At 39.0% G+C, this 26,406-nt stretch overlaps 1 protein-coding gene across 2 annotated transcripts in view; it reads right to left on the reverse strand.

The window, feature by feature from the left end:
- Positions 1 to 8,528: 8,528 nt before the first annotated feature.
- The window catches only part of CYBB (cytochrome b-245 beta chain), a 31,579-nt gene continuing 13,701 nt past the window's right edge, over positions 8,529 to 26,406 (reverse strand). For both annotated transcript variants that reach the window (XM_069462811.1, XM_069462810.1), the window contains 9 exons: positions 25,647 to 25,792; positions 23,325 to 23,515; positions 20,521 to 20,650; positions 18,256 to 18,348; positions 15,485 to 15,738; positions 14,412 to 14,574; positions 13,240 to 13,386; positions 10,991 to 11,115; positions 8,529 to 9,868 (listed from right to left, as the gene is read on the reverse strand). In XM_069462811.1, the coding sequence (XP_069318912.1) occupies positions 9,742 to 9,868; positions 10,991 to 11,115; positions 13,240 to 13,386; positions 14,412 to 14,574; positions 15,485 to 15,738; positions 18,256 to 18,348; positions 20,521 to 20,650; positions 23,325 to 23,515; positions 25,647 to 25,792 (1,376 nt within the window). In that variant the 3' untranslated portion in view covers positions 8,529 to 9,741. The remainder of the gene's footprint in view (positions 9,869 to 10,990; positions 11,116 to 13,239; positions 13,387 to 14,411; positions 14,575 to 15,484; positions 15,739 to 18,255; positions 18,349 to 20,520; positions 20,651 to 23,324; positions 23,516 to 25,646; positions 25,793 to 26,406) is intronic.

Below are 26,406 nucleotides of genomic sequence, written 5' to 3' on the forward strand. Positions count from 1 at the left end.
TAATGTCTTCCATTCAATTGGTCCCCTTTGATGGGGGATGATGAGCTCGGGGTCAGGAAGTATGGGAAGGTTTCATAGAGGAGAAATCTTGAGAGATCTTTATCCTAAGAAAGCACACATATGCATTGCACATACACTTATGGTTGGTACAGGCTTTGAAAGATAGTACCTTGAAATTGTTTTGCTTTCTCATCTTCAAGGAATTTATCATCCCATGCAGTTTAGCTGTGCTGCCACCAGGGGACAGAAGGATGCCATTGATTGTGCACTGAAGTATAAACTTAGAAGTTTGTGCTCTCCGTAAGATTCAAAACGATCTCTTTCTGCTCATTTCCACCTCCTACCCAAGATGTATAGTCATAGATCTCCAGATTTTCCTATAAAACAAATGCCTTTGTTAAAGTGGTTAAAATACCTCAAACTTTAAACTCATCATACACTAGAACCATATTTCCCAGGCCCCCGAGAAAGAGCAGCAGTCTTTGGTTTGTAGCAACTTTTTCTCAGAGAAAATGCTACTATCATATGCTCAAGTTTTTCCAAATTCTCTGCCACTTCACTTATTTCATCAAGTTTCTTTATTTCCTGGAGATCTTGCTGAAGCACACTCCCTTCCTGCTTCTATCTGAAATAACTACTCTGAAAGCCAACTGCACAGCCGTAATTCTGAAACTTTCTTTCTCTGCTTTCTTGGGTTAAAGACATTACTTTCTGGATCTGATTTCCTCATTTGTTTCATATTACTTCCTCATTTTTCAAAAATACAGCTTCAAGTGACTTCTCAAGAGTTATGGGAGGTAAATTTTAGTGTACCTTCTTTCCCTCTTGGTCAGAGCCTGTCTGTGTGGAGTTGCTCCTCTTCTTCCAGGCTTGGGTGAAATGTCCCAACACAGAGCACAGGGTCTAGTTCTTGACCTCTCACTGAGGCTGGATTATGTAACCCAGGAGTGTGTGTGTGGGGGGTGTGGGGGGGGTGGGGTGGGTGGGGGGGGTTATATTCTCATGGAATGAATCTTGATCAGTGAAAAACAGGTAAGAGTGCACTGGAAAAATAAATCACAACCTCTTTCTCTGTTTCTTGGACCATCTGGAGGTACAATTCCTTTGAAACACCTCCGGAAAAGACCCATGCAGTTAACAAATACAAGTGCTGAGCATGGATTTTGGGGGTTCATTGTGAATTGGTGGCTGTGCAGTGATGCTTCACATCTTTCTTTGCCTCACTTCCTTGGTTTCTCACTCTCACCACCCTAAGCTTATACCTACAGATCAAAGTATCAGCACTTTGGCTAAACTAGCTGAGCATAGAATTCTAGGTTGAATATAATTTCCAGCAACACTTTGAGGACTTTGGTCTATGGTCTTCTAGTTTCCAGTGTTGCTAGAACCAGTTTGATTCACTTTGCTTTAATATTTCCTTTCTGGAGGCTATCGCAAATTTGCTTTAACCTTGATGTTCTGAAATCTTGTCATAATATATCTAGATGTGGAAATTTATTTTCAATGTGCTGGTTACTCAGTGGACTCTATCAGTATGATGACTTGTATTATTTAGCCCAGATAAAGTATCAGAATTTCTGACAATTTTCTCTCACCTGCTATCCCTATACTCTCTTTCTGGAACTTCCATTGGTTGGATGACAAACTTTACTCTTTTCAGCCCAATGTATCACTGTTCCTCTCCTTGGTATCTGATATTTCCATGCCCCTAACTTCTCTGGAGTTTTTCCTAGTAGATAGACATCTTCCCGAGCTTTATCCCCTTCCTGACATACTTCTGGTTTTGATTTCCTTCATCCCAATTCATGATTTACCACTTCTGCATCAATTATCCAGCTTCTAGGGATATGTTGTTTATTCCTTGAGGGTCCTCTTATATTCTCTTTGCATGGGTTATACCATCATCTTTTAAATATCACTTAAAGGTCTTTGGAGAGAGAGAAAGAATTCATCATCTTGAACTGGAAGTGCTTGAATTTTTATTATATAGCTGAATCTGTCTTTTCCATGTGACTTGTCTGTTTCATGACTGCTTAACTGGGCTGTATTTTTTCTCAACATTAGGCGTGCTTTAGATTCATTCAGCCAGGTTAATGTTTACTTAGAGAAGAGCTTGTGGTTCTCTGCTGTCTCAAAGCAGTAAACACCACCTGCAGCAGACCTTCATCTGGCAGATTAAAACTTCCTCATTTCTAAAAATAACTAATTGGGTTTTTAAATACCACTAAGAAAGTAAAAAGTAAAGCAGTTGTTTGTTACTATATTCTGTATTTTTCATTTTCAGCAGCAGATTTAAGGAATTACTTTAGAAGAATACAATTTTTTCTTCTTTTAATGCCTCAAATAGGATATAAATTTGATTTTCCTTCCTCCCACTTTTTAAAGCAATCTAGTTCTTTATTTTTATCTTTGAATTAACCTGTAAACAAATTTTACTTTTTAATGAAACAATCCACACAATTTCTTTACTCCTTCCCTCTAAAATGTGGAGGTTCCTACACTGGAAATTAAGACATGCTAATAATACTTAAGCCATCTGAGAACACCATGGAATGAGTCATTCTTAATTGCTGCAGTTTCCTAATACCTGAAAATTTACCCTTTAAACTTACTAGAAATTCTTAACCATTTTGCATGAATATTTTAGCTGACTTAACCTGGCTTAACTCTTTTGTGAATGGACAGTTAAGAACATCATTGCTATTACACATGATATTGTGCCAAATTTCAAACTCTAATTAATATTCTTGCTCCTTTGGGTTCTAGTCAGCACAATGACCAGAGGAAAAGCTCAGTGTGCATAGCATTTTTTGAATAAATACATTAGTGATTGAATGAAGAAATGTAGTACAATGGTGCTCTTAGGTTCTCTTGAGGCACATGGAGCTCTTTTCCCCTTACACTAACTGGCCCCAGGCTGCTATGCTTCTGCGTTTTTTAGTCTGCCTTGCAGTGTCTCTTTCTTTGCCCTTGCTTAGGTTCTCAGATGTCACTTGTTACCATTGTGTATGCACCTATCTCTAGCAGTCCTTCTCTCTTAACTTGACATTTCTCATCAACACAATGGGTTTGGGGTCAAGATAACTAAGCTGGTTGTGGCAAGTATACAAAAGCTCAGAGTGAATTTTTGACTGCCTTTACTATAGTTTATTGTACTTGTTTGTGGATGTGAGTTCTATTTTGTTTGCACAAACACTTCCTTATACCCTTATCCACAGTTCTTACTATTATTTCAGATAGCGAGATAGCCAGATAGCTCATTTCTACACAGATGGAACAACGTGCTAATTATTGGAGTAGAATTGAAATAAATTACCTGCACTTTCTGGATGGCAACACCCTTGATCTAAGCCCAGGGACTTTGGTACTTTCCAAACATGTATGACTGCATAAGTCATGAAAAATCGGAGGATATAGTGTTTTCTTCATGCAGAAGCTAATACAGTCTTTATGGCAATCTCCAAAAAAGTTCGTCACGTGGTGAAAGTAAGAATATAATCACCTACAGCTCTCACCCTGGACCCCTGCACCTCATTCAACAATTTTTGATACCATTTGTATCAGTAGCTTTGTTGTGTAACAAACTACCCTAAAGTTAGTGGCTTTAAACAACAACCATTTAATATTTCTCATGCATCTACAGGTCATCTGGGTGTTTCTGTCTATGTGAACTGTGCTCACTTGTGCATCTGCACTGAGCTATGGGTGGGCTGGGCAGTTTTGTTAATCTTGGGCTTTCTCTCACATGTCTAGGGTCTTGATTGGGACTATTAGGCTGACTCTGCTCCACCCCACAGATCTGTCCCTTGAGCAGACTAGCCTGAGAATACCATCATGGAAAAGGTAGAGGAGCAAAAAAGAGAACAGAAGCATGCCAGATTTCTTGAGGCCTAGACTCTGGAACTCACACATCAATTCTTCTGCATTCTATTGGTTAGTGCATGTTACAAGTATAGCCCCCATTCAAGGGGTGAGCAAATGGACTCCTCATCATAATGGAAGAAACTCCAAAATCATATTGCAGAGAACGTGTATACAGAGAGAAGTAAAATATTTGGGCCAATTTGCAATCAATTTAAGCACTATTAACTTTTTTTAAAAGCAAGGAAAAATAACCATTCTATTCATTTTAATATTCCCTATCTTGTTTTTTCCTTCTAATAATACTGATGTCATCTATTTGCTTCACTCCGCCCCCCATCTCATCTTCTCATCCTTTGTTATACAGTATCTTAAAGAGAAAGCAGATTTCTCAAAATGTATTTTTAAAGAGAACTACCATTTGATCCAGCAATCCCACTACTAGGAATCTACCCAAAGGAAAAAGAGACATTCTATAATAAAGACATCTGCACTCGAATGTTTATAGCAGCACAACTTACAATTGCAAAGACATGAAAACAACCCAAGTGCCCATCAATACATGAGTGGATTGGATTAATAAAATGTGGTATATGTATACAATGGAATACTACTCAGCTACAAAAAACAATGGCGATCCAGCATCTCTTATATTATCCTAGATAGGGATTGAGCCCATCCTTCAAAGTGAGGTATCACAAGGATGGAAAAACAAGCACCACATGTACTCGCCATCAAACTGGTACTAATTGGTCAACACTAAGGTGCTCACGTGGTAGTAATACTCACTGGGTGCCAGTAATACTCACTGGGTGCCTAGGGGAGGTAGAGGGTAGAGCGGGTGGGGTGGGTAAACCCACAGCTAATGGAGATGGGTGGACTGTAGGGGGGAAGGACACGCTTGTGGCCCTGGCTTGAGCGAGGCAAATGCATTTCATGTAACCAAAATGTTTGTACCCCAATAATAGCCTGAATTTTAAAAAATGTATTTTTATATATACCAAGTAGAAAATAAAGTTTGTTGATTATTTCCTATAAAGGAAAAAAGTGCAAAAACTCATATTCTTAAAGTCTGTTTTACAACTGACTTTCTTTGTGAGTTGGACATAGTCAAACTTGCTGTTGTTTTTGATCTCAATAAAGCCATAGGCACATTTGCCCTGGCAGAATGAAATTCTGGGTAATAAATACAGCAGGAAGTTGACAATACAGATGTCTGAGTGTGATGTTTTAGCTGGAGATGATGCAGAGCCCCCAAATGGAAAACAGGATGATCAGATACCTCTGCTGGCCTTCAATAGCTTGGTCTGGAATAACTACCATGTCAATAGTGTGCCCTGGTGATTTTCAGCCAATATAACACATTAGCTGTTCCCAGGAGATGTTTAGGTAGCATGATTTTTTTTCTTATCAACCAACACCAGGATCTCTAAGATTTGCTCTGAAATCTCTTGGGAAGAACAAAGGTGATTCATTCCTTATTCCCTGACTTGCCTCAACCTGACCAGAAAAAGTGGTGTTTAACTTTTTCCACGAGCATGGGTGGGTTACTAATTTTATTATTACTTAACTGGGAATTGCATTACTGAAAAGAGGAAGTGATGTTTAGCAATCGAGTGATCCAACATAATGGTAAACTTGCTGATTACTTAATAGTCTAATGTAATTTTAAGATTTATGAAGATCTGTTGAACTTAATTTTTTGTATAAATCAGGTTTGCTGTCTTTGGAGTAGTCTTCGTTGAAGGATGAAGTTTTAGAATATAATATGCTGGGCTATTAATATTTTTAAAAGTAAGACAGACATAGTCTTCTTGTCATTAGTTCTCAGAGTAAGATCCAGAGAATAAACTCACAGTGGCTTCTGCTCATGTGCAAACTTTCCTAGTACTTCTTTTTATCCGAAAAACAGTACATTTTAAGATTTTGTTTCTTCTTATAGTTTACAGTATCCCAGTTCCTTGAAAATTACTAATCTGTTAGCAGTAATTATTAACTGGAATATCCAATTCCTTAGACCACCACCACAGTGAGATAATAAAGACCACAGTTTAAAAAAATCTCAGGCCATCTGGTTGATTGTTTTTCCACATTTTAGAAATCTCTAGTAGTCAGATTTCCTAGCCTCTGTCATCAACTTGTTTTTTGCCTAACAGCATTTACAGTTGAAAAAATTCTGTCCTCTTATAAATCAGCTTTTTTCTCATGCAAGTTTACTTCACACACACACACACATATGCATGCACAATATGGACAATAACTGGCCATTCTCTGAAAAACAGGAATAGTTTATAAAGAAAATAAATATAAATGAAAAAGTAGATTTAATAAATATTATTGAGTCACCCTAGAGCCTTCTTTTCTCTAAGCAAAATAATTGCCTTTCTTGATAGGTTCTATTTTATCTTAATTTAAAAGTAAAAATTAGCATGAATCAGGTTAACCAGTGTTTCTAAACTAAGATACCAAGACACTTAGATGGCATAAACTGGGGGTTTATGCCAGCACTGTTACAGCCCTTCCTGGTGCATAATTTGTACCTCGCACAATTGCTTTGAAAATATCTTTGGTTACTTCCACCTTGTCTAATCTGCTAGGATAGTATAAAGAACATGGAGTTTTTCACCAGAAAGGTGTGGATCTAATGTTGACATAGTCACCAAGCAGTCGTGGGGACATTTGCTTATCACTCATCCTCTTTCAGACTCAGTTTTCTTATTAATAAACTTGGGATAAAATGACTAACTTGCAGTGTTGCTGAGGGATTAACTGAAGTGTATGTAAAATGTTTGACACAGTGGGAGGTGTTTACTAAATGCTAACTATTTCTATTATTGTTATTTGTTTTAGGTAATGTCCTTTCCCTCCATGGCAGCATTTGCTGACTCCCATAGGAAATTATCATGTCCACATCCCTATGCATTTCCTAAACTGAGGGGATCATAACTGGTTGATTCACTTAAAACAATGGACAATACAGAACCATGAGCACATATGCCCACAATCTGACTTGATGGCACCTAATTGAGAATTTAGAAGATGAAAGATCAGTAGAAATGGGGGAGGGAAGGTCCTACCTGGTCTTCTTTATCTTCGAAATTCTGTCTATGATGTAAAGTGACACTCCCTTGACCCTTATATCAGTGTTGTGAGGATCACCAAGACATTAGCACAGAACTTAATCCTCAGTTTTCCCTTCCTGATCCATAAACTGTGCAATGTTTGGCATGTCATATACAGAAACACAGAGAATCTCAACCCCGCCACGGCAAAGAAAATCTTTGCTTAGCTGAATTCACCCTTTTTAATACCAAAATGAGTAAGACAGACACAGAGAGAGCTCATTAATTTTAATAGTTGAGCATAGTCTTAACAGTTCTTCCTAGGAATTATCTCCCAGGTCCCACCCAAAACTATTCACATACAATGCCTGCAAGTATTAAAATTTCATAAACACATATTGCAAAAGCAGGAGAACTAGGAAAAGCCTTCATAGCCTTGAGATTAATAACAATGCTTCATCATTCTCTCAGTACCTTTTACTAAATGCTAAATACTAAGTACTAAAAAAGCTGTGCTGGCAGCTGGCGGCTAGGGGCTGGTGGCTGGCAGCTGGTAGCTTGGGAGAAGAATAGAGAAGGAAGCTCTCATAGTGACAAGCACATTTACACTCATTTTTCATCTCATAAGCAAGATAACACAGGGCAGATCTCTCTATTTCGGTAACTAAGTTGGTGTCAAAGACAGAAAACCCTGGAGAAACATTCTCAGGGCAAAGTTTGGCGCTGATTTTACTCATGCCACAGGTTAGAAAGGGCCAATATTCTCAGACTCCTTATAACTGAGGTTCCCCCTGTCCTGCACATAGGTTGGTGTAAAGAATTGAAACTATGAACGCAGAGTCTGAGTCATAGTAATAGCACAATAAATATTTGTTGAATGAATGAACTGATACCTGGGGTGCAGTGTGAATAGGCTGGACCTAAGTTTCTCTAAGCGGAAACCTCCCTGGCACATTTTGGAGAAGTGACATTCGCACAGCAGGCCTTATTTGTCAGAACCAACCCTCAGTTCCCTGAGGAACCTGGGAGGCCAAGGGAACAGTGGTATGACAAGGAACAACTGAGTTCTTACTTAGTTCATCCCAGTTCCCTGATTATGCCCCCTTAGCATCAAAATTTGTGACCCGATTTCAAAAGTTTCAATAATCATATGTAATCAAAATAAGATGGATATGTGTATACCTCCTTCAATTACACTCAGTACACACAAAACTTTAAGAAATCTGGGGTAGGAATTGACTATGTGAGACCCCCTTCCCCTCCCTTTCCCTTTTGTCTTTTTTGCTTTCTCTTACTCTTCCCTTCTGTTCTCTTCCCCTCCTTTCCATTTCCTCCTAGCCCAGTTTCCTGCCCTCCCCACTTCTCTTTCTTCCTCATTACCAAAGTTGAAGACTTCTTAAAACTCTGTGTCCACGGAGGGTGGGGCAAATAAAGCCGTTTTTTAGTTCCCAGAAATGGGAGAAGTTCAAAGAAAAAAAAAACAAACTATTCCTATCCACACTAACAGTGATATAGAGACTCTCTTTTGATATAATAGATATCCAGAAAATTCTATTGGGAGTAAATTCAATCTCTACTCAGTAAATTGGAGATTTTAGTTTTCAGGATGATGATGATATAATAAAAATAAACCATTAGCCACACACATAAGATCCATTTTGTGTGCGTGTTTAAGTAAAACAAGGGGTGGAAGCTATTTTTAAAAAATGAGCATATCAAATACATATCTGTTGCAATTCTTAAGTTCAGAATTCACAAGGGCTGGCCGGAATAGAATGTCTCAGGCAGGAAATCAGTCTGAGTTTATTTCAGGGCACAGAGAGCAGGACTAGAGGAGCCAACCAGAGTAATGGCAGGAGGTCAATTCCTTGCCTCTATTCCTCTTTTCTCCATGTTTCAAATAAGAACTTGAGGGTCCCTCTATGTCATCCTATTGGTTAGTATCCTTAGCCTGTCTTTGACCCTGGGGAGAATCAAGTTCCTTTGGTCTACAAGAGTAGCAGAAGTTATTTCCTTAGATAATTCTGTTTAAGGCTTCAAATTAATTCTACCCTGGCACTGTATGGTTCTAAATGCAATTTTATTCATTCATTCAACAAACTTTCCTTAAATATCCACTCTGCAAAGTACCATGATAAATGCTGAATATTACATTAACTCCAATCAGACTAATATTCTTTTGTAGGAAGAATCTCTGATCCAGTTAGGCTGCAGTATTGGTAAACTGGAGTATGGTCAGATGTCAATACAGTCACTACCAAGCTACCAGGTGTTGAATCACTTTCAGTATATATTATCTCCTATCTGGAAAATTTCCTTAAGTATAATACTAATAACAAAATGACACAACATGGAAAATGAATAGCCACTCCTTGGCTTACTCCTTCTTTTGGGGAGTATAAAATTGAATTTTGAAGCAGCTTGTCATTGTGGAAAGACTACCAAATCCGGAGTCAGGTGGCTTAGATCTGGTCTCAGGCTTCATAATCTTAGGGAAGTTACTGAAGCTTTTTGAGCCCCCCTTTTTTATACCAAAAATGAGTCCAGAAATCTTTGCTTTACCTTCCTCTGACATTACTGAGAGGAAAAATGAAATAATGTTTATAAAAGTGCTCTGAAAACCACAGAGCTCCATACAAATGTAATTTATCACTATCAAACAATTTGACATTCCTTTCAGGGATGTCAGGACTATTACATTATAGTTTCTTTTTCTCCTTTTTTTTTTTTTTTAGCAAGGGTAACTTATATCATCAACTAGCATTATTTGGGAATTTGGCAGCATAATGCACATTTATTTTCTCATGGAAGAGACAATTTAGAAGTTTTCCTTGTTGAAAATGAAGTGGACTCCACGAGGGCCAGACTCGGAGTTGGAGATGCACTGTTTACTGAGAGTTTCAGCCAAGGCTTCGGGTCCACAGAGGAAAACTCCTATTCTGGTACTTTTTGGGGAAAAAAAAAAAAAGACAGTTTCAGGCTTTGGAATGAGATAGGCTACAAAGCAGGTGGGGAATTTCCTATTAATTTGAAGCCCCAGGGCAGAGTTCCCTCTGCGTCTTTGTCTTTTCCACAAATGTCAAGGAGTTCAGATCACTCTGGTGGAGTGTGGTTCAGCCCTGTTTGTGGGGGCAGCTAGATAATTCAAAAGGTAGTTGACTTCTCTGGAAGAAAGGAATCCACACAGGGTTTTTAGAAACTTCTATCACAGAGAAAATGGTGGTGAGTTCATGAATCTGTGGGCTACTTCCCTTCAGGGCCCTGTGCCCCCGTGCCCTTTCTGGCATCTTGAAATCAGGAGCAAACATGCTTTAGATACACCAACACTGCTAGCAGTTTGGTGTGGCTCCATTCCTCTGAATTTTGGAGTCTAAAGTCTTGCTGTTTAAGGTGTGGTTTCAAGTAGCCTTGGCATTAGTCTTTTAAGAATGTATATTCCCTGGCCTCATCCCAAACCTACTAAATCAGTATATGCATTTTAAAAAGATCCCCAGGTGATTTGTATGTTCATGAGAGTGTAAGAAGCAATGGTCTAAAGGATCTATTTATGGTGATCTCTCAAGTTTCTCATACGTTGTTGAAATACAGGGGATCCCCTTTAAGGTTTCATAGTGACTAAAGCTTTAGTGAAAGCAGAAAGGAACTTGGGACATCTTCAACTTATGATCTTAGATCCAGAAGCTGTAACTGAAAATGGGGAAAGTGTCTTCTTAATAATAAGTATAAACCATTTTGAATCTTTAAAAGAAGTAGGTATATTAGTGAAATTTAGGAGACTAAAGAAAAGAACTAAACTATGGCCCTACTTGGGATGTGCAGGTAGAGAAAGTCTGAGGTGGGGACCTGGGAATATTTATTTTTTGCAACTCTCTAGGTAATTTTGGTATGATTTAAAGATCCCTCTTAAAATTAGAGATATCTGGAACCTTCCATTGGGCATGAATTCGACTTTTATATAGTAATATGGGTATTTGAGTTTCTAGAATATACAAGTCTAGCCATGATTGGGGGCTGCTGCTTTAGGCAAATCACAAGCCTCAAGAACATCATGGTGGGGACCTCCTTACTTAGGGTGTTGACTCGCAATTGTCTTGAATTCGTTATCCCAGTTGGGCCGGCCATACAAAGTCTTTTGTTTCAGGCCTGTGATCACGTCTTTCTCCTCGTCATGGTGCACAGCAAAGTGATTGGCCTGCAGGAAAGGACATGAATTCAGAAAAAGGAGACATGCTGTAAAAGCACATACAGATGTATTTACATAATTCGCAGATCAAGCTCTTACTACCCCTTCTAACTGAGGCACCCTGCTGAAGGCTAAAAGGTAAACAAAGATGAACAAACTGGGTCTTCCTCAAGCAATTTACAATCTAGAAGGAGAGTCCCTAAGTATAAATATAAATAACCCTGTATGTAGAACAGCATGTGATGAGTGCCATGGAAGAGACATAAACATTCTAATAAGAACAAAGAAAGAAGGTGTAGTGAGAGGATAGGGGAAGACTTAGGGCCACAGTGTTTGAGTCAGGCATTGAAGGGTGGGTGGTGTCTCACTGCTTTTCTCTCTGCTCTACATTTGACTTTCTCTTTTCACCCTTATATACTCCCACCCCTTTGGGAGAATCACTAAGAACTGAAACAATTACAGACTAAAATGCACTAATATTTTAATAACATGAGACACTAAATCAAGCCTAAAGCTAGTCCATGTGTATGCATGTGGGTGTGATGTGTACACAGTCACAAGTTGTTTTTCTGCTATTATTCTGGGGGGGGGCTCAGCTTGAACAGCAGGTATTTTTCAAAAAAGTGGCAAATTAAAATTATTTTTTAAAAAGTAAATCATATTTTAAATTCACTGGATGGATGATGGCGATAGAAGAGGTTAAACAAGGTGGTCATTCTGGTTTAATAATCCTGTAGGGACCAGTTTTTCAAAGAAAAATAATAATTATTTCTTCGATGCAAATATATTGCCCATTTGAAAAACTGTGACTGGCTTTATAAAATAACAAACTGTAAAATAATTTGTATATTATATAAATTATATATAGTTTTTTCCCTGGGCTTCATTTTTTTTTTCTGAGACAGAGTCTTGCTCTGTCACCCTGGGTAGAGTGCAATGGCATCATCGTAGCTCACTGTAACCTCAAACTCCTGGGCTCAGACAATCCTCCTGCTTCAGCCTCCCAAGTAGCTGGGACTACAGGTGCGCAACACGATGCTGGGCTACTTTTTCTATTTTTAGTAGATATGAGGGTCTCTCTCTTGCTCAGGCTGGTCTCGAACTCCTGAACTCAAGCAATACTCCCTCCTTGGCCTCTCAGAGTGCTAGGATTATAGGCATGAGCCACCATGCCCAGCCCTGGGGTTCATTTTTATCAAAGCGTTTTTGGGGTTTTTTGTTTTGTTTTGTTTTGTTTTTAAATTGCAGAAGTGGCATCTCGAAGCCACTTTTTCTGTAGCAGCAATTCTTATGGTCATGTGTCCTTGGCTCTACATTGCTTACTCTGCTAAGACTTGGAGAATCTATAATAAACAATATGTCAAAACCCAAATGAAAAGTCAGTCTTCATAGTGACAGGGTGCATGTGAAAGATGCCCAGGGTTGAGGAGCCAATGTCCATATACAGCCAGCTGTTATGGTTTGAATGTGTCCCCTCCAAAATTTAGCTGTTGCCAATATGATAATATTAATAGGTGGGGCCTTTAAAAGGTGATTAGAGCATAAGGGCTCATCCCTTATGAATGGGATTAAGGCCTTTATAAAAGAAGCTTAATGCAGCATTCAGCAAGCTTGTCCTGCCTTCTACCATGTGAGAACACAGCATTTCTACCCTCCAGAAAATGCAGTCCTCACTGAACAAACAAACCTATTAGCACCTTGATTTTGGACTTCTCAACCTCCAGAACTATGAGAAAATAAATTTCTGTTCTTTATAAATTACTCAGTCTCAGGGAGAGAGAGAGAGAGAGAGAGAGAGAGAGAGAGAAAGTGCGAACACCCGCACGTGCTGATTTTCCCCCCAAAACCCGGTGGATCATCTTGTCTACCTGGCTGAGACCCCTGGTGGAAGCATTGCTCTGATAATGTCAAAGTCATGGCTTTTATTTCCTCATAGGCCTCTTAGCTTTGAATATAGTCTCAACAGTCTAAACATCAATGGGGATACTGAATAAGAGTGAATGGGCTGGATCACCTGAATCTATTAACCATTCTTAGAAAAAAACAGTACACAAGACACACCAGTAACTAAGGGCAAGCGAGTAAGCCCTGGACACTGTGAGAGGGACCTGAGGCTTTGAATCTCATCCTCACCTGAGATTCATCCCAGCCAGTGAGATAGATGTTGTAGCTGAGGAAATCTGCATTGTTCCTCTCTTGCATCTGGGTCTCCAAAAGCTGTAGCAGGTCTGCAAACCACTCAAAGGCATGTGTGTCCCGGCACAGCCAGTAGAAATAGATCTGAAAAAGGGATGGATAGTGAAGCAGATTATATTTGGATAGGCCCTATCAACATTAACATGTGGATTTCCACTGTTCCCCAAACTTTTTCCTGATGTTCAGAATGCCTAGAAACAGGTTTTCATTTCACAGACTGGACATTTCACAGTCTAGTTCACATAAACCTTCTCTGGTCTTCATACTGACAGAGCAGTGAATAAATAACTTGGCCTCAGACATATACAGCTTAAGAAAAATCTATTGGCTCACCACTTTTCCCACTGGATCTGCTCTTACTCTCCCAGAATCCCTGACTTCCATTGAACTTCCTCTCAGAAAGGCCACTGGAATCTAGACTAACAGTGACTGCCATAGGACTTCTTTCCTGCCTGATCCTGCCAGACATCCATGAGTTCCTAGAAAGAAAAATAGTTCTACTCACACCTTCTCCACATATAAAAGAGGTAAAGGGAGAATGCAAAAAAAAAAAAAAAAGTATTGGGGGCCAGAAATCAAATCAATCTCAATATCTAACACAGAATGATAGAAAAATTATTTTATGTCCTCTCAATGGAACATGAAAGAATCATTAAAAATCATCATTATAAAGCCTGTGACAACACTGGAAAACACTTTCTATAATATTTTTTAAAATCAGGATATGAGATTATACATACTCAATATTTATAACTTTCTAAAACTATGTAAGTGTGGGAAAATATTAGAAGAGAATATACAAAAAGGATAGCTATTAGGTTGGGGTCATGAATACTATCTTTCTTTCCCAACTTCATTTCTTCTGAATTTCCAGTAAAATGATACAAATATAGTATATTCCATTCACTAATAGGCCTGCTTAGATAGAAGCATATTGAACTTATCAAATAGTCCTTTGAAGAAAAGCCTGCCCCTCCTGAACCACCCAAAGCTTTTCTTCATTTCCCATGGTCTGGTCTCTGCCAGCCTCAGCCCTGAAGGTGCTCTCGGGCCTCACTTAGCAGAGTGTAGGTGACTGCTCCAGGCTCTCCAAAACTGAAGGAACTTACCTTTCTGAGCCTCAGATTGGTGGCATTATTGCAATACTTGTACCAGACTGACTTGAGAATGGATGCGAAGGGCGTGACTCCAATCCCTGCTCCCACTAACATCACCACCTCATAGCTGAACACATCTTCACTGGCTGTGCCAAAGGGCCCATCAACCGCTATCCTGAAGGGAGATGGGGAGGAGATAGTTACAGAGTCATGTTGCTCTTCAGAGTGAGATGGGACACCCATTATTGTTGGGGATGTGCAATATGTCAATTCAAACTGGAGCAACATATCTATGGGGTGCTTTCTTCTATGAGATAGCTTTCAAGTGACCAACTTGGTCCCAACGTTGGGGTTGGAAGTAAGAAGAGGAAATTTTGGCTAACTGAAAACATTTGGTAACTCAGCCCAGGTATTTTTTCATCCCTTCAGCCCCTTCCACACAGAACACCCACAAACCTACACTCCTACACAACCACATCCGCACCCACACCCAAATACTCATACACACATGTCTGTATCTCTTTCCAGGACATCCCACACTTGAAATTCCTTCTCACATTGAGCAATGAGGTGAGAATTTCCACACCATAACATCCTTCAGCTTTAATATCACCACTTTTCATTTGTCTATTCATTGAATTATTCAACAAACTATCAAACTTTTATTCAGCACCTAAGTGACTGACCCAGTGATGGGCATGTGGGGAAGAAGAGTCAAAGGAAATAATGTTTGGCATTTGCCCTCAAATAAATTATGCCAATTAAAATGGAAGTATATGTTTGATACACCACAATTTTGTTTGTTAGGGAAGTTAATATAACTTGGCCTTGATTCTTACATATTTAAAGGAATTTGGGATTATTCTTTACTAATATTTGATTCAAATGTTTTATATTTCAGATAAGGATTATAAAAATATGCATGAACACACCACACACATGAAATGGGGAACACAGAAATAGCTACCTATATTCTTAGAACCTGTGTGTTTTGTTAGAAACTTGTGAAATACAGGGGGAAAGAAACTATTTAGTGTCATTTTTCCTGAACTCATACACCTTTGCAATATGCACATTGTACTCACTTAGGTAGTTTCCAGGCATCTTGAAACTCCTGCTTATCACAACCACAAGCATTGAACAGCCCCTCCGTCCAGTCCCCAACAATGCGGATATGGATGCTAAAGAAGTCTTCCTCAGGGGCAGAGGTCAATGTGAAAGGGTGCCACTCCAGCTTGGACACCTTGGGGCACTTGACAAAAATATATTGTCCCACCTCCATCTTGAAGCCCTTCTTCTTCATCTGTAGCTCGATAGTTTTGAAAGGGTGAGTGACCACCTATGGAACAAAACATGTGTCTGGAAATGCCACTTTTCCTCAACACTTGCCTTTTCAGTGTCCATATGGATAAAAAGAACTAAGATGCCCCCCCCGACCCAGATCTCCACTCGGGGGCCAACACAGCAGTTCCTCCAGCAGATGTGTCTGTCACTGGGAATTACCCTGGGCTGTAGCCCATGACTATTGATGGGCTGATGAAGGAATACAAAGGCCTAGTCCCTTCTCTTTAATTTCAGACAACTCAGAGGGGCCACCCCAACTCCAGTACTCCCTGTAGGGTCAGCGGAGGCCACAGTGGCAAATACATTGTGGGTCAGCTTTTCTCTCTCCCCAATCCTGCTTTTCTTACTTCCTTTACAGGTTCATCTCCTGAGAACATGTCCCTGGAAACCTTATGCATGAAGTTCTGTCTCAGAGTCTTTACCAAGGAATCCAACCTAAGATATTAACCAATTTTGATTTTTTTTTTCTCTCAGAAGTCAAGAAAGGTACTAAAAATAGAAAAAAAGTGATGGTTTCCTACTCATCCTTCCTATCTTCCGGGGGGATGAGAGAGGGCCTTAGCAACTGGACAGAAGAAGGAGATCCTATTGGCTTGTTATGTAGTAACATCCCCCAAACCAAGCCTAATTGGGGGTCTGTCTTTGTCCTGAATTATCCCTGAAACCTGCCTGATTCCATGCATTGGTTGTACATTTCTCTCTACCTGGGGAGTGTATCATCCATCTCTCCCCAAGCCAGATCCTACCCACTCATTGCCATCCTCATTGTCCATGTACACAAATGTTCATAGCAGCTTTATTGATTACAGCAAAAACAAACAAACAACAAAACAAAAACAGGAGACAATCCAAATGTCTCCTCAACTAATAAGTGGATAAACATTTTTTAATTGAACACAATAAAAAGCAATACAGACAGTAATATACCGTTTCTTTATTGATTACTAAGATGTCTAGAAGAACTTTATATGTATAACTAAAATAAACTGAGGGACATCAAAAGAAAGAAAAATCAACAGAAACAAAATAGCAGCTTCCTAAGGTTGATTGATATTGCTGGGATTTTTTTTTTTTTGCAAGCAGGGAGTTGTGGAAGAGTGGGACATTCCTTTAATAAAATATTATTAAACATTTCTAAAACTTATGATTTAAAAGCATCTTATATGATAAAGTCGTAGCCATCTTCCCTTGTGCTCTGAAATAAAGAGTTGTAAAGCTTCATTTTGAAAACAGAAAATGAAAATTATGTTGAAAATTGTCTTATCATGTTGCAATTTTGTGTGGTGAACAATTTTTACCACATTGCAATTTTGCTACCACAGGCACAAATGGGATTTAACTAAATAAGAAGTACTAGCGGACAGCATTCTCACTGGAATACTTTCGAATAACATCTTGTTTGTTATATTAGTTTATATGAGAAGAAAATGAATATCTATTTTCTTCACACTTTGCCTTAGAAGTATGTTTAAAGGAAATACTTGTCTGGTTCAGTCCTCTCTAGTCTAATAAGGGAAATTTTGTGGCAGCTCTTTTTGCTGATCTAGGAGATTTTTTTATAATACAATATAATATCACGAAAGAAGAACTATTGTGGCTTCCTATATTTCAAGACTTTCAATGCCAGTTGACCTAACTTTACTATGACCCTAGATGCCAAATGAGGAAAGCTAGGGTGGAGGACAGGAAGACTTTGCGTGTTTTGCAAAAGCAACCCATAGTAGGCTTTTGGCAAGTACTTTTTGAACTGAGTTGAATTGAATTAAATTTTATTTGATAAAAATAGTCTTGCCTGGTGGTCCCTGAGATTATAACAAGGAGTTTCCATTTATATTTATTTAGTTGGATATTTAATTATTTTGTGATGGCAAACAGCTTAGAGAACAGTTGGGGAAAAGCTACTCTAGATCTGGAGTTAGGAGACCGAATTTGAGGTGTAGCTTAGTTACTAACTTGTTTGAGACTTTGAGCACTTCAACTCTGATATTCTATGATTGCATATAAAACACAGAAAAGGAGGTAAAGGCCACATAGAAAACTATCTCAACCTCAATCAGACCTATCCTTGGTTCCTTGGTTCTTTGGGCATCTGAATATTTTAAGACTCCATTTATGCCCTTTGAATTCACCTCTTTTCCTTCTCCATTCTTAATTAACCACACAATGCCTCTATGCCCTTCCCCCCATAAACACTCACACACACACACACACACACACACACACGCACAGAGAGAGAGAGAGAGAGAGAGAGAGAAATATTCACACACACAAGTCACGTGGCTTCATTTTAACACAGAAAATGGTAACCTCTAGTTTTCCCTGTTAAAGGTCCAACCATTTGATTATCAAGCTAAGTACATTGAAATAAACTATAGGTCTTCTCTCTGCCCTAAGTTTAATCAAAAGAAACTGAGTAAATGATTGCTCCAACCAATGATATAGAGAACTTGGGTAAACTTGTCCATTATATAGTTAGATACTGACTACTAGTAATTCCTAAACCATCCAATACCTTGGTGATGACCACCTTCTGTTGAGATCGCCAAAACCGGACCAACCTCTCACAGAGGTACAGGAACATGGGGCCCACTATCCATTTCCAAGTCTGTAATCGGAGCAAAAATGAAAATGAGATGTGTTAAGGGGTGACAGCTAATAAAAGATTCAGAGGGAGAAAAAATTTTAGAAGTCAAGTTAATCTTTGTAGACTTGTTTAAATATTTGACATTAGAGAAGAAAATTTCTTCTACAATATGATGTATGGATATATCTGAAAGTAATATAATTTTTTGAGCCAGTAAAAATGCAGTCTTTTTAGTCACATTAGGGAACTGTATCTACAGCATGAAACTTTCCCAAGAGGAACTGTCCATAAGCATGGGATTTCCTCTCAGTGTCACAACTGCCATTGCAATAACTCTACAACAGAGCAAGACTGGTTTCAGAATTAACATTTCTCTAAAGGGTAGCATTTCAGCAACACAATATTTTTAATGAAATATTGCAATTGCTTTTTCTTAGCTACGTAGTCCAAGTTTAATCTTTTGCAAGATGCCAAATTTTGTGCAAGAGTTTGGCTGTTTCTCCAATATTCTGGTAAATTCTGGGAGCTCTGCAATGCACTTGCTGAATGGGGACAAACAGAAAGATTTTCAGATTTCTCTAGATCCCCCTCTGGTCAGAATATGCAGTGCCTCAGAACTCTGGAATTACTCTGTAGCATTGTTGGCTATACAAAAGCATATTTAGGCCAAACAGATCCATCTTGGGACTCAGCCAGTTGGGTTCCTAGTTTAATACCAAAAGTAACAAAGAATTTTAGAGGGCAATATCATCTCAACAATGACTCTCCAGAATGGATTCCAAGGAGGAGAAAAAAATAAGAGAGTGTTTCCCATAGTTTTACATATGATCTTTCTATTAAATTAATTTTTTAAGAAACTGTTGGAAGTTGACAACACCTGAATGTCCCCATTTGCAGCCAAAGCTGAAGAATATCCCAGAGGTCAGGAATGTTCTGCTGCTGGCTTTTGTTTTCATGGAACAGATATTTAAAACAGTTTCACATCATCTGTTTCCTGGATACCAACATGGGACCCCAGTGAATGGAACCAGATTTGGATGTTGCCTTTAATATCCCCAGAAACCCAGAAGCTCCTTTGAGATAGATCCCTGTCAAGGTAGGAGTACTCTGAGTCCAGCTGTGATCAAATGTGCAGTTCCTAGCCCACAAAGAAGATTGGCAATACAGTTGCCTCTTTATCCTTCCTATTGATGCTTGCATGTAGTGGGGACAGTACACTGATATACTTGGTTACTTTCATTAATGGACAAAGATGATTAAAGATTTTAAGTCCTCAGATAGCACACTGTGTCTAGAGGAAGAGTATGCCCATGCTAAGAGAGTAGGAAAAAAAGAAAGGAGAAAATGGGATGGGAAATTTGCCTTTATGTTATACTGTGATTAAGGAAAAAATAGTAATTCTCTTCAGAAGCCCTATACAAATGTTGATTTTTGTCTAGTTTTATACAAATGGCTAGCACAATAACCAATAAAGTATACTTTCTGCCAATGGAGGAAAAGGTCTGAAGATTACAGCGCCACCTTCTCACTCTATGGAGCAGTGATATTGAGAATATACAAAATGGAGACTTTCAGGCTCCCTGTAGAAGAAGAGAAGTATTTCACCATGTTTTTCCTTTGTCACCCTTGCCACACTCCTCCCCCGCCTCCAATGCCATTCAGTGTTGGTATGAACCTGGCTGTCCAGCCTCCTTTATGCCTCATAGACAGGACCTCCCAGTGCCTAAAGGCAGCCCTATGTGCCACCTTATCAATTCCCTTCCCAGCTCTAAAAATCTTATAGAAAGTTTTACTTTCTGGTATCTGAAGAGGCTCCTAGTTCCTTGTAGGTGACTTATTTGAGCTACCCAACTTAGCTCAAGATGGAATCCCTAAATGTCCCTCTGAATATCATTAACTGGTGTTATTGTATCCCTCACATTCAGAAGAAAGGAGATGGAGCCTCTTGAAAGCAAACAGCGCTTTTAAAAATATTGCTTTTTCAAATTTTATATCAGGACATTGATAGCAGACCAATGCAAAGCTTATTTTTCAAGAAACAATTCTGCCCAATAGGTACAGCAGAGAAAAGCAGACTTAGGTGTTCCATGACATCTGTAATGAACAACTCTATGACATCTGTACATGATTCTTAGACATAGTTTGAAGATTGTCAGTAATGAAACTGTAATAGCAACAGTGAATTGTACATACCATAGGAGGGTTCCCAGAAAACTGCGGAATTGGGCATTCCTTTATTTTCCCCCATTCTGTGATGTTTTGTTTACAAACCTCTACATTGTGCTCTTTCAAACTCTCTGCGGTCTGTCCACGTACAATTCGTCTGGAAGAAAAATGTAAGTCAAGAGTTGGACCAATTAATAATTAGAAATTTTGTTTATTTTAGATTCTGGATATATTTGAAGTACTCTAATATAAGTCTTATACTTTTCACTTAAAAGTAAAATCTTATTATGCCCTCCAAATAGATTAGAGGAATGGAAAGAAAATATGTGATCTTCAGCAACAGAAAAGAAAAAATATGTGCAATAGCAGAAAGAATATTTACATGTAACATTATGGAATGTTAAGTCTTGGATCATCAATATGTGTTCTCTTAAAAGGAGAATTTATGCTTCTATCTCGAGTATAATTTTCATTTACAAACAAAAAAAGCAGAAAAACTGCAACTAACTAACAGGGTGACTGCTGGCCTATATAAGGCCTTTGTGCAAATTAGAAGAGGGTGCCTCCTCTGTGAGGACAGTCTTACACTCCAAGGCTTGGGCAGCACAGCATGGGCTAATTTTACCTTCCTTGGCCAGGCACCCTTGTATAGTGGACAACCCAGACAGTCATATACAGTGGCCCTGAAACTTAGCAGAAGTGCTTTTTTTGTGGGTTCAAAAGTTGTATAAATTAAGCCAAAATGTTGAAATCAGTTTAAGAAGACTTAAATTTATGGGCATTATGAAATTCTTCACGTCCCTGACTTCAAGGAGCATAAATGATACGGTCTTCAGAATATATAAGAAGAAACACATAAGGCCCTTTGTAAAAGTTTATTTTGGAGACCTAAAATTTATTGTGCCATTTGGTGTATTCTGAGAATGTTTTAATTCAAGGTCATTAACCACCATCCCTTAGTATCCCCAGGTCTTGGGGAAGAGAATTACCATGTATTGAGTACTTATTATTTGCCATGCTTGGGAAAAGGCACTATGTACAAATTATCTCAGTCCTTATAACAAGCCTGAAAGGTAAGTATTATTACCCCCATTTTACATGAGGGTAATAATTTAAAGCAGAGTGATTTCATGAAAAAAATCCTGTTTTGAGCTAGACAGCCTTGGGTTCAAGTCCCAGTTCTACCCTTTATTAGTTTGGTGGCCTCAGACAAATTATTTAACTTCTTTTAAGCCTAAGCTTCTTCAGCTATAAAATAGGCATAATAGTACTTCATTAAAGGTTTATTTGAATAATCACTTGGCATAATGTATAAAAAATGTCAGATACAAAGAGTCCAACAAATAACTATTAAAATTCTTAATGTCTCAGTTCTCATTGGAAGTAAATAATAGAAAAATAATCTAACTTTCTCCTTCTCGTCTCAGTACTAAGACCAGGAGTCCAGAAGCCTGGTCCCAGTTCAGCTGTTCTGTAGCCATGAGACTGTGAGCAATCACCTAACCAGAGTAAGTAGAAGATTCTCCTCAAATGGGTAAATATACCTCCTCTATTTGCTCCTAAGCAAGATGAATATCTGTGAAACTATACAAATGGAAAGTGGTAGGATTACTAAACTAGGGAAGGGAAGAAATTCCTTCTCTTCTCTGGGAGTCTCTGAAACAGCTGCATTATGACTATGTCCCATTTAAAAATACACAATTGCTTTAGGAGAGTCAAGAGATTCTTGGTCTCCACTGATTTCTTGGTGGTTAGAAAGAGTTTGTCAGGGGTCAGAGTCAGCAAGTAGATTAAAAATGCACACAGTGGTTGCCCAATGCTACTTCTCCCCACACTTCTCCTTTTCACACCCACATCTTGGCCACCTCTAGGCTGACTGGACTCTGAGCAGAGTGTTTGAGCCTTGAGCTTCTACTTCCTCCATTCCTAGTTTCCTGGAGTCCTAATGCCCATCAGGGAACTTCCCAGGCCTGCCTTTGTGTGTATGTGGTGTGAAACAATAGAAAAAGGAAACCTGGTATTAAAGAGGATTTCCAATAAGGCAAACCCTCCCAACCACACACCCAGGCACTGTGTGTCTTTAAGAGAGCATTTATCACAGCCTGCTTTAGACTTCCTGGGCTCCAATCCCACTTATCATTTGAGTGGCTTGGGCTACATATTTTAACGTTTTTAACTTTAGGTCCCTTGTCTACAATTACTATCTCTAGGAAAAAGGGATAGTGAAAACATGTATATATTTTGGGAAGCAAAAGAAATATTTCATGTCAAGCCCTTAGCACAGACCCTCAGTAGAAGTTAGCTATTACCTTTATCATTATATTTTAGAATATTTGAAGGCAATACCCATGTATTTTTCCTTCTAGTATTTCCCACAGTGCCTGAGATAGGTGCTTATACACAGTAGGCAACTAATAAATGATTGTGGGCTTAAATCAAAATTTATTGAACTGTAACAACTCCTGATTAATCATTAACCCCTCTAGTTTAGTCTAATTTACTAGTGATTAAACCACAGAGACATCATTGCAGACATCCAGGACCCCACCAGTGTTCTCAACATGTTTTATACACTTGCAGAGATACTCAGACTTTGGTATATTTTTCAAGCTTGCTACAAATACCTGTGCTATGAATAGCAATTAAATGGGTGCAAGAAATTAAAGTGCTGCTGAGTGGTTCCAATCAAGCTGAACTCTTCTGTCCTCTTACATTCCCTTAGTAGACAAGCTGACTACACACAGGCAAGGAGGTCACTATGCCTCTAATAAAGCATCATGCCTAGAAGTTGAGGGATATATAGTCCCTGGCTTCAGAGTTTAAACACTCACTCAGCTCCATGGATGGCAAGACCGATGAAGAAGATGACAAAGAGATGGTGTGTGTACCAAAAAACTTCAAAGTAAGACCTCCGGATTGTTTTGGTAGAGGAGGTGATAATTAATATGAGGCACAATGTGATGACAACTCCCGTGATGCCTGCCAACCGAGTCACAGCCACATACAGGCCTCCTTCAGGGTTCTGTAAAATATAAGCACACACGCACATACACACACACACACACACACACACACACGTTACTCTGCATTCTCAAATGCATAACTACCTATTTATAAAGTATCCAGTTTATAGAGCAATAGGTATTTTAATTCCTTTGGATAATCCTAATTATTTCTCACAGAGACATACAGACTTGGAATAGATATTTCTGAATTTTAAAATGTCTTACATGGTTGAGGTGTCACAGCAAATATGAACTGATATACTTAAATAATTAGTTCTAAGTGAGTACCAAATAAAGGCCATCAGTTGACTACAGGTTGTCCTAAAAGTATCTGAAGCTCTTTGATTCTGAAATGGCCACAGTGCTTAGTTTGCAAATATATTCTGGGAATGCCAAATATCTTCAGCTGGGTTCCCCAGAAGCAGACCCTGAGATGAAGATTCATGGGCAAGTGACTTAGAAAGGATGTGATTAAAAAAAAAAAAAAAAAAAAACCTGGTAAGGGGAATGGGGGAATAGACAGGAAAGAGGGACAAGTCAAGCAGGGGGTTGATCTCAGGCAAAGGATAGCTTCAGTCTGATTCTGCAGGGAAACTCTCAAGGGGAAGTTACACCTCAGAGTTTACCTTGACTCAAGGAAAGGAATCTGGGCTTTCGTGGCCTATACCTATCCAGTTATTGGCTAAGGGCTGCCCAGGGAGAGGTAACCATTCAGGCCCTCCCGGATCTCTGAGCCTGTGTGCAAAGGGACTCTAGTAGCTCCAGGGCAGTCCTCTGAGGAGGAAATACACCTACAGGTCATTGAAAATGAAAGCACTCAGAGGGTGTGGGAGCACAGATATAATAAAAGTCATCCAGGAAGATCTGGGAAGAGCATGGCAGTGTCTGCTTACCTAGTTGTATTCACATTGCAATCCTCATATATCATTGGACAAGTAATGATCAATGTAAAATAAAAATTATCCAAGATATAGTAGAAAAAGAATTTCTGTTTTGTTTGACGCTGTTTAATTTTTTCTCTAATCATGTAAGTCATTCTCATGCCAGTTGAAAGATAATAAATTTTGTAAAAATTAAGGGTCTTTTCTTGTGATCTTTTCTAAACACAAGAAAATATGCCTGGAATTCAATGTATAGTAATGTGCTTTAGCCATCTTCCCAAGCCATTGGGCACATGAAGATGACTTGGAGCTTCTCTCTCTGAGTGTAGGAAGTTTCAACAACTGCTGGGAGGGAAGATGTTCATGCTCTTGGATACCCTCCTGGCTGCCTCTGGAGAACTGCTGAGTTACTCCCAATGCACCATGCTTCTCAGGAAATGACAATTAGCAGGCATAGGCTATCCCTCAGATGCTGTGGGTAAAAAAGGACAAAAGCATCGCTGATAGCTGTCAGCTTGTGGCTGAACTGACACTAACACCTAGGTCAAGGTGTTCCCTACTTCACATAAATTATTTCAACACCAACATCAGATGAAGTCACGCTGTGAGTGTGATGGAAGGAGATCAAAACAAGACCACTGTGAATTCATGTCTGAGCCCAGACAAGAACATGGATGACTACTGCTTCTTTGCCTATTATAGATTTAGCCCTGTTCTGTTCCTTCTGCCTCCTAGAAAAATTATTATAATACATAATATGAGAACTATCTCTAATTTCTGACCATAACTTATCCCGAGCAAATCTGTGCTTTCTTAAACCCTTCCAAAACCATCTAACACAAGCCTAAATCCTATGACAAGTCCCTCATAACATCCTTCTGAAGTGTGCCAGACACACCTTAAGGTGTGAGTTCTCTCTTGCTGTAGCAAGAAATAAACCCAACTTTGACTAAACATGTGTTCCTGGCTTTCTTTGACTGGTGGGTATAGCCACTGGTAAGCCTGAGTTACTCCAGGCTCCATGAAAACACATTCTCATAGTGAGCTTAAAGACCTGGAAAACTTCTAGAGACCCTCCATACATGGGGTCAAGAGTATGGGAGATATTTTTTCTATACTCACATTCTTATAACCTACAGACATGTCCCTCTGATGGCTAGCCAAGTTTTCTTGTTGTTCTGGCCAAGTAGAGCTCTTCACTCACTGAAATCTAGTCTTCAATTTTAATGGCCTAGAAAATATCTGAATCAGAAAATGAGAGGCTTACCTTGATTTTATCCCGAACAAAATTGAGATAACTTTCATTCTTCCTGTCTCCAATTTTAGAGAGTGCTACTGAATAAGGATCAGAATTTCCGACTCGGGCATTCACACACCACTCCACATTAAATAGATGTGCAATGGTGTGAATTGCTAAAGAGGGCAGAGAAGAGAAACAAATTTATTGTAAGCTGGGTTTCTGGCCACAGCCTCTGACTCTATGATAAGTCACAGGGAGACACAGCGATGGCCCAAGACACTTATAAACAAGAAGTGGGTCTCCAGAACGAGAGAGGCAAGGCAATTCTGTAAGGTAAGCTTTTCTCTAGTTGTATGATTGTGGGAAAATGACTTGCCTCTCTGGTCTTGGTTTCCTCATTTGTAAAATGAAGGTATTAAGCTACATACTCCTAAATATCTATCCAAGTTCTAAGATTCTACAGAATAGCCTTAGTCTCTGAAGGTGTTTGAATGTATTCTCATTGTCTCTCTCCCCCCTAATATATTTATGCTGGAATAAGAAAACTCTCATGTAATGCCTAGTGGCTAGTCGATTTGCCTGACTCTGAAATTACCTCCAGAGAGAGATATGACAGATTTGATTGAATTAATATAAACCTATGGTCATAAGTATGAATCTCCCTCAAAAAATTACATTCATTATTTAGCAAACACATAGGACTTACTAGGTGCCAAGCAACTAATAAGTAAGTGCTTTACAATTACTCCTTACATTGACCCAACGATGTAGGTATTATTAACATCAG

Source organism: Eulemur rufifrons, chromosome 30, assembly GCF_041146395.1.
Source record: "Eulemur rufifrons isolate Redbay chromosome 30, OSU_ERuf_1, whole genome shotgun sequence".
In the NCBI taxonomy this organism is placed as follows: Eukaryota; Metazoa; Chordata; class Mammalia; order Primates; family Lemuridae; genus Eulemur; species Eulemur rufifrons.